General features: G+C 38.3%; 1 protein-coding gene across 1 annotated transcript; it reads right to left on the bottom strand.

The window, feature by feature from the left end:
- Nucleotides 1–7944: 7944 nt before the first annotated feature.
- Nucleotides 7945–8880, bottom strand: LOC100341034 (olfactory receptor 4K13-like). The gene has a single exon (XM_002717833.5). The coding sequence runs from the start codon at nt 8878–8880 to the stop codon at nt 7945–7947; it is 936 nt and encodes a 311-aa protein (XP_002717879.3).
- Between the last annotated feature and the right edge of the window lie 654 nt (nt 8881–9534).

Raw genomic sequence — 9534 nt, 5'->3', positions numbered from 1 at the left:
GAGGGACGTTATGGGGGGGAAGCCATTGTAATCCATAAGCTGTACTTTGGAAATTTATATTCATTAAATAAAAGTTAAAAAAAAATTCAGTCAGGCATCTTTATAAGCCAACTTCTCATAACCTATATGACAAAGGAGGAAATTAAAATTATTTTGTAAATTTAAAAAATGAAGAAATAAATTTTATGTACATTCATCTTTTTTAAAAGATTTATTTATTTATTTGAAGCTCAAGAGTTACACAGAGAGAGGGGAAAGAGAGAGAGAGAGAGAGAGAAGAGAGAGAGAACGCGCTTCCATCTGCTGGTTCACTCCCCAAATGGCCACAAAGGCCAGAGCTGCGCCGATCCGAAGCCAGGAGCCAGGAGCCTCTTCTGGGTCTCCCACACGGATCAAGAGGCCCAAGGACTTGGGCCATCTTCCACTGCTTTCCCAGGCCTTAGCAGAGAGCTGGACGGAAGTGGAGCAGCTGGATCTCCAACTGGCGCTCATATGGGATGCTGGCACTTCAGGCCAGGGTGTTAACCTGCTGCGCCACAGCGCCAGCCCCACATTCATCTTTTCTTCTTCATTTATTTCAAATGAAAGATAACATCATATGTTGTTATTGTGTACATTAGTTTTGAAGTATATACACATTGTGGAATGTTTAAATCTAGCTAATTAACACATACATTACCTCACATAGTTATCAATTTTGAAGTTAGGGAAAATAACATCCACTGTCTTTAGAGTTTTTACAGCATTCAATGTGACATCATCAACTGTATTCACCTTCTGTATAAGATTTCTTGGGGGTTGGGAGTGACAGGGGCTGTCACTGTGGCACAGTACATCCAGCCACCATTTGCTGCATTGCCTTCCGATATTGGTATGTGTGTTCAAGTCCTGGCTCCTCGTTCCTACCCAGTTTCTTGCTAATGTTTGTGGGACAGTAGGAGAAGAAATACTTTGGCCAAAGTGGCATTCCTTACTCCTAGATTCAACCTGCTTCAGACCTGGCTGTCGCAGCCATAGTCAGAGTGAATTAGCAAATGGAAAATGTCTTTCTTTTTCTTTCTCCTCCCACTCTTTCTGTCACTCAGCCTTAAATAAATAATTTTTATAAAAAGTGTGATTTTCAAATATTTTCTCCAAATCTGTAGGCTATCTCTTCACTATCTTATTTTTGCTGTGTAGAAAGTTTTTAGTTTGATATGACATTTGTCCATTTTTGCTTTTAGTGTTTGTGCTTTTGAAGTCTTACCCCCAAAATTCTTGCCCAATTAAATATTATGAAATGTTTCCTCTAGTAGATGCATCAATTAAAGAAAGAAGAATAAAAACCATAGGGTCATTGCAGTAGGTCCAGAAAAAATATTTTTCCACTTTAAAACACACACTTGAAGTCTATCTTAAGTAACATACTACACATTACTTTTTCACTTACAATGTATACTGAAAAAAATTTCATATTAACATTTAAAACATTTCCACCTCCTTATATTCGTGTTTACTATTTGATTTATGAAAGCATCAGAGTTTAAATATTATCCAAATGAGAAACATTACATTTTATAATTTTTTGATATTTCAACCTGTTCTATGTTAATTAAACCTAAAAATCTGCAAGTTTGTATGAAGGGTACATTACCAGAAAGTAAGCAAAGGGTCCATGTTAGTGTGTAGGCCAGCATGTACATGGTATTTCTCCTAAACTTTACTGATTTATCATTTGTGTACAATAAAATTTACAAACCTCAAGTAAATACCAAACTAATCTTTTTAAAGCATGTGAATATCAGAATATATAATATCAGAATATATAATGTTTACATCTCATCATAGCATTCTCTGGAAACCTTTTCAGCCAATTACATCTCTAGAAATAATCACTGTTCTGATCTCTCCACATGACAACAACCCATCATATCATGGTTTAGAAATGGGAAGAAGAGGGTCCCCTTAAAGTGTAACTCAGTAGTTCTTTCTTTATATTTAATTTTGCAAAAATTCAATCAAAATGGTTATGATAAGGAAAACCTTCAAAATTGCATTTTAAAATTTTCTGCACTCAAACGTAAAAACCAAATTATACAAATGCTAGAGATTTTAAATTTCTTTTAATTTTCAAAACTATGGCACCACTACCACAATAAAAGGACATTATTATAATGAGAAGAAAGTGAAAAAGCAACAGATAAATGACCTCAAGAATGTACATACAGTTGACACCACCAGTGTTTATCAACGTTTGTGAGCTTTACAAATTGTGACTCTGACATTCCTAACAAGAATTGCTCCCTATTAAAGCTGAAGTGCCTTTGCCAACTATGATGAGTGCTCTGTCTCTGGCAGGTTTTTTTTTTTTTCATTTATTTATTTATTTATTTGACAGGCAGAGTGGACAGTGAGAGAGAGAGAGACAGAGAGACAGAGAGAGAGGTCTTCCTTTGCCGTTGGTTCACCCCTAAATGGCCGCTGCGGCTGGGGCGCTGTGACTGGCGCACCGCGCTGATCTGAAGGCAGGAGCCAGGTGCTTCTCCTGGTCTCCCATGCGAGTGCAGGGCCCAAGGAATTGGGCCAACCTCCACTTCACTCCCAGGCCACTCGTGCAGATTTTAAAGCTATCTATTAACAATGATTTTTCAAATTTATGGGTAATAGTGGGACGTTTGAAAACATGTGTAGGTATATGCTGATCAAAACAGGGTGATCTGGGGCTGGCGCTGTGGCGCAGTGGGTTAACGCCTGAGCACATCCCATGTGTGCACTGGCTCTCCACTTCCGATCCAGCTCTCTGCCATGGCCTGGGAAAGCAGTAGAAGATGGCCCAAGTCCTTGAGCCCCTGCACCCATGTGGGAGAACTGGAAGAATCTCCTGGCTCCTGGCTTCTGATCGCCACAGCTCCAGCTGTTGTGGCCAACTGGGGAGTGAACCATTGGATGGAAGATCTCTCTCTCTCTCTCTGCCTCTCTCTCTCTCTCTGCCTCTCCACTCTGTGTAACTCTGACTTTCAAATAAATAAATAAATAAATAAATCTTTTAAAAAAGGAAGCCGGCCGGCGCCGTGGCTCACTAGGCTAATCCTCCGCCTTGCGGCGCCGGCACACCGGGTTCTAGTCCCGGTCGGGGCGCCGGATTCTGTCCCGGTTGCCCCTCTTCCAGGCCAGCTCTCTGCTGTGGCCAGGGAGTGCAGTGGAGGATGGCCCAAGTGCTTGGGCCCTGCACCCCATGGGAGACCAGGAGAAGCACCTGGCTCCTGCCATCGAATCAGCGCGGTGCGCTGGCTGCGGCGGCCATTGGAGGGTGAACCAGCGGCAAAAGGAAGACCTTTCTCTCCGTCTCTCTCTCTCACTGTCCACTCTGCCTGTAAAAAAAAAAAAAAAAAAAAAAATGTAAAAAAGGAAGCCAGGGTGATCAGTATTTCCCTTGACATTACTTCATGATTGGAGCCCTGGAGCTATTTTCTTTAATGTGCTCATAAAATGCATCATAGGTTACTATGTGCTGTTGTCACCTTATTGTGCTGTTTAGCAAAAGGAACGTATTTCTTCAACCTAACTCTGATTTTGTACCCGTTTTCCAAACTACTCCTTACAGTACCTCTGATGCACTTGAGATGGCTGTCTCAAAGAAAGCTGTGGCTGTGACTGGGAAGTCACAGTTAGCCCCTGATTCTCTCTCTTGTTCAGAGCCGTAATCTTTCATAGTCTTTTGCTACAATTTCCACCACCAGATCTGTAGCCAACACTACAGGGACTGACTGGGCTTCTTCCACCAAAACTGACTATTTTCATGGGTCCACAATTTTTTCAGCTTTATTTATGTAAATGAGAGTCAAAATTACAGAGAGAGAGGAAGAGACAGAGAGAGAGACAGATCTTCGAGGACCACTGCCATCGTTGCCACCACCATCTCCATCACCATACTCTCGGCTTTCACCAAAGTTTTTACCATGGCCAAAATTACCTAAGCCACCTCTGGAGTTTCTTTCATTGCCCACAAAGCTGACTAATCTACCTCCAGGCTCCTTTGATCCAGTGACCTGCATCTCATTTACAAAGGATATTTCTCAGTATATAATTATGCACATTAACAGTATTTCTAAATAATAATTTTGTCGACTGTATCAAGATCACCAAAAGTTATGAGGGTAAATCCTCTCCCTTTTCCACTCTTCCTGTCTTCCATATATTCTATGATTGCAATCTTGCCGTGTTTTTTTTTTTCAAATTATATTCTTCTGTATGTTAATACCATCAATATAAATTTTCTCTGCAGTTAGATGGGCATGTGGCTTCATAAAATCATCTCTAGAAACAGCTCTTTTTGGTTTCACCGCATGCTCATCAGCCTTGTATAGCTGATAACATATTGCTGTACCCACCTCTTCATGTTTTGGTTGGTTTGGGTTTTTCCTTTCCATATGCTCTTTGAATGTATCCTATTTCTCAATACATTTCCCTAAACTGCTGTGTATGATTTCAAAGCTCAAATCATTTTTTTTTTGACAGGGAGAGTTAGACAGCGAAAGAGAGAGACAGAGAGAAAGGTCTTCCTTCGGTTGGTTCGTCCCCTAAATGGCCGCTAAGGCCGGCGCTCTGCGCTGATCCGAAGCCAGGAGCCAGGTTCTTCCTCCTGGTCTCCCATGCGGGTGCAGGGCCCAAGCACATATTTTTAATATGTATAAGAGAAACTATTTTGGTTTAAGAAACAGTATTTCTAGTTCATTTTAAAAATAAATTATCTCCATGTCTGTATTATACAATAACAAACAGTTTGTCTTGCTCAGCACAGCAAATAAGGCGTGAATAGGTAGCACAGATTCTAACATCTTATGCAAGTCAGAGAGCTCTTGGTGGTGCAACAGAGTGTTCGACGCAAAATCTTATTTTATTTAACAGTAAATTGCTGATATTAAAATCAGATGGGGTCGGCGCTGTGGCACAGCAGGTTAATGACCTGGCCTGAAGCATCAGCGTCCCATATGGGTGCCGGTTCTAGTCCCGGTTGATCCTCTTCTGATCCAGCTCTCTGCTGTGGCCTGGGATGGCAGTGGAGGATGGCCCAAGTGCTTGGGTCTCTGCACTCTCATTTTGATGTGAACTTCAGCAAAGAAATCTGAGCTTATAACACACCTTCATATGATTCCCATGAAACCTTAAATTACTTAGTTTCAGATTTACATGCTTGGAATAAGAGTTTTTAGTAGAGATCTAGAAATTAAGGATAATGGAACAGAACAATTTTTAAAAATGAAAACCTGTTTCAGTTTCGAAGTGTTACAGTTCCTCAGAATTTGAGAATTAATCTACCCTGTGGGTATACAAGGAAGTTCACTGAGAAATCATGGCTTTGGATGGAGAAATATGAGCGCCTCACACCTCTCTGTCCAAGGTTGACAGTGGCCTGTTTAGGAGGGTTAATTGTAAAAACATGGTATTTATTAATGTAACTCTACACTGGCTTCTAAAAGTCAAACATTCTTTATTTGTATAGAAATACTTTATATTTAAATATAATTTTTATAGTAATAGAAATATAGGTAGCAAAGTATTACTTAAAAATAGTTGTAAGAGTTTTGAGTGTTGTGTTAACCATGAACTCACACTCTGCTCTTGGACAACTCACTTCAGTGAATGAAGACTTGGGAAACTGATTGAATGAGGGACCAGAAAATTGAGACAATGGATGGATGAAACCCTTGTTTAGAAGTCTGAGGATTAATGGGAAGAGTACACAAGGTATAGGAGACATAGAATTCAGGATGGCCTTCTAAGGTGATAAAATTTAAATATATTAATATCTTGATATAAAATTCCCAAAATAGAAGAATACATTAAAATGCAACATGATCTCTTCAACAAATCATGATGGAAGAACTAGATATGTCAGTATCAAAACACAAGTTTCAGATAATTTAACTATTAAGCTGATTTATAAACTTGAATGATAATAGGCAAAATTAAATTTTCTGGAAAGAAACAAAAAAATATTCATCGATTTGGGCAAGGCAACCCCTTTCCAGACATAACTGCAAAAACATGATACATAGGAAAAAAAAAGTAAAGTAAGTACACTTTTCTTTCCTGTTATTTTGGGGGCTCATAAAAATGTTGCATACAGCAGTCATGTTGGAAGGCCGGAGAAGAAATATCTGAGAAGATAGTTTTGAAGTTTTATTTGAAAAATGCCTGGAGTCAGTGTAGAGAAAATGGGAGGTGGAAAGCTTTCTAAAAGAAGCTCTTTTTTTATTTTGAGTAGTTTCAGATAATAGAAAGAGAACGCTACACAATGAACACTTCTGTAACAAAATTGCAGTGACACTAGATAATCCAAAAAAGGAAAAATATAATATTTTTACAAGTTTGGTTCAAATTAAAATGTCAAACAAATGTTGATTACATTAGGTCAACATCAGAATTTTGGTATTATACACTATAGTTACAGATTAAAAGAAAAGAAGTTGATTATGTTAAAGCATGCATAAAATATTTCTAGAAAGTCAACAATAATTTAAAGTATTGTAAGACTGTGAGTGGAGTGAAAGTATTTTGACTTGAAAACTCTTTGCTAATATTTCAGAAAGAGTATAAATTCTGGAAAAATAAAGTATTTTCCTTTCAGCATTATACTGATGATTACATCTAAAGCAATAAGAGAATAATTAAGGGAACAAGGGAATTGGTTTGAAAGGGATCATGAATTGAAAGAGAACAAAGGACACCTTGTCAATTCTCTGTAGAACAATTGGGGTATTCAAGTCATGAAAGAAACGATATGTAGTTTTAAACAATTTGCCACATATACAATAAACATACAAAAACCTGTAAGGTTTTCTACACGAGGATTAATCTACTAAAATGTAGTGCAAAAGAGGTTTCTCATTATAATAGTAACACAATTTGATACCTGCTATTAAATTAGATTTAAAAAGGAAACAATCCTATTGAGAAATCAGCACAAATAAGAACAGGAATTTTACCAAAGTAGAAAGAGATTGGTTAATATAATTTGAATTATTGCAAATCTATTATGAACTAAGGCAATGCTGTATCAAAAGATGAAAATTTTTATATCCAAATAGCAAAAAAAATTCTCATACAATCCTGTATTGCCAAGATCAAGCAGAAGTATGTTGTGTAATAGATAATAGTGATTATCTTTGCCAAGAGAAAAATAGTTGTGTGTAGAAAATTGCTTAGGTTTTTTATTATTTCTATTAGTCCACTTGTATAGTAAAAGATAATGTGAAATAAATGCAGCAAACTGTGGGGAAATTCATAAAGTTATGTGTTTGTCACTATCTACATTTAACCCTGTAATTGAGGTCATTCATAAGAATAAGAGAGAGAGAGAGAGAGAGAGAGAGAGATGTTCTGTCTGCTGGTTCATGCCCAAATGGCTTCAACAGCAAGAGCTGGACCAGGCATTAGGCAAGAGCCTGGAACTCCATCTGGATCTCCCCGTTGGGTTGCAGGGGCCCACATATTTGATTCATCTTCTGCTGCTTGTCGAGGTGTATTAGCAGGGAGCTGAATGGAAGTGGAGCAACTGGAACTCAAACCAATGCTCCTATGGGATGCGGCATTGCAGATCCCAGCTTAATCTGCTGTGCCATGGTGCCAGTCCCTGAAGTATAAATTTAGTCTAAAATATGCTATACATCTATGGAAAGGAATACATCTTCAAGGGACCTTTCAGGTTCAGGGACCTTTCAACTCTAGTTATAGCATACATATTTCTTGGAGAGCAGTAAAGGAAACATTTTGAACAGAAAAGTTTAATCCTTCAAAAAAACTACACATGTCATTGAAATACAATGATGGAACACAATGTTTTATAATTTTAATGTACAACATGATTATTTTTAAAAATCAACAAATCAGACAAATTAATGCCACTTATTCTGACATGTTACATTTGTGGGTTTTGCATAAAACCCTTCATCTTCACTGTTGTCAAAAGATCTGCCTGGAACTGATGTGTCGGTTCCTCAGTCGGCTCATGGCTGCTTTCATTTCCTGATTCCTCAGAGTGTAAATAATGGGATTCAATAAAGGTGTGACAACTGAATAAAACACAGAAAGAAACTTATCAACTGACAAGCTACTAAAAGGCCAAGCGTAAATGAAGATGCATGGCCCAAAGAATAAAGTGACCACCGTGATATGAGCAGACAGTGTGGACAGAGCCTTGGAGAGTCCCCCAGAGGATCGACGTCTCACAGTGACCAGAATGATAGTGTAGGATATGAGCAAGAGGATGAAGCAGATAAAAGCCAACAGTCCACTGTCAGCAATCACCAGCAACTCCAGTACGTAGGTCTCAGTGCAGGCAAGCTTCAGTACGAGAGGAAGGTCACAAAATACATCATCTATCACATTGGGGCCACAGAAGGGCAAGGTGACAGTGAAGACCATCTGGCTCATGGTGTGCACAAAGCCAACAGCCCATGACAACAGGACAGATCCCAGGAGCACTCGGCGGTTAATGATGGTTGTGTAGTGAAGAGGTTTGCATATTGCAGTGTACCGGTCAACAGCCATAGCTACGAGAAGAGTCATCTCAGTGCCACCTAATAAGTGCAGGAAGAACATTTGAGCCATACATCCCCACCAGGAGATCGTTTTATGCTCCCTGAGAAAGTCTGTGATCATTTTAGGGGTTGTGATTGTAGACAAACACATATCAAGAAAGGAGAGGTTTCCAAGAAGGAGGTACATGGGTATTGAATGAAGTTGAGAGTCAAATGTAATACAGACCACAATGAGAAGGTTTCCTGCCATGATTGATGCATAGGCCAACAAAAATATGAAAAAAAAGAAAATTGCAAGTTCCTTTGTGTTGGTGAGTCCTAACAAAACAAACTCAGATATCATTGAGGTATTGCTCATACCTATCTAATAGGAGTTCACAGCAAGCTTTAAAAGTGAAGATAGTCTGGACAAAGTGATTACTTAACCTGTGATATTTTGAGGACACGGACATACAGAAAGTGAGTATTTGATTCCTATAGAAGAAGAGAACATGTTTTAGCTGGTTTATAAAGCAACACTGACATTCCTACAATTTTTCAGCCAGAAAAGCACAAAATATGGAAATTTATTATAAAATTCTTCACATAAAATGTTCAGGCCTAGTTTGTGACTTCACAGGCATTGTTTTTTCCTATTGTGAGTTCATTCTTTCATGACCCATGGATTCAACCTGATCAGAGTAAAATGAGTCAAATGACCATCATGAAGTGATTTCATTCAAGTGGATAAAAGCATACTCATTTCAATTGTATTACCTTATATTTATTATTTTCCATTTCCCTCATTTAAAGCATTGTGATATATGTGTATGAATTAAACTATACACTCAACTAAGAAAATTACAGTAAGGAGCTTTCTATCAGTTATCTTATACTCTTAACACCATTTTCATTCCCTAAGGACAATCCACTAATTTCACTTATTCCTGATATTTTAAACTGATGACAGTTTGTCATATATTCTTACTGTCTTTGTCCAAAATGATTTCGAAATAAACTTACTAGGAAGTTT

The sequence above is a fragment of the Oryctolagus cuniculus genome, chromosome 12 (genome assembly GCF_964237555.1).
Source record: "Oryctolagus cuniculus chromosome 12, mOryCun1.1, whole genome shotgun sequence".
Taxonomy (NCBI): Eukaryota; Metazoa; Chordata; class Mammalia; order Lagomorpha; family Leporidae; genus Oryctolagus; species Oryctolagus cuniculus.
Note: the sequence above shows the minus strand (reverse complement) of the source record. Positions and strands in the feature narration are given on the sequence as shown.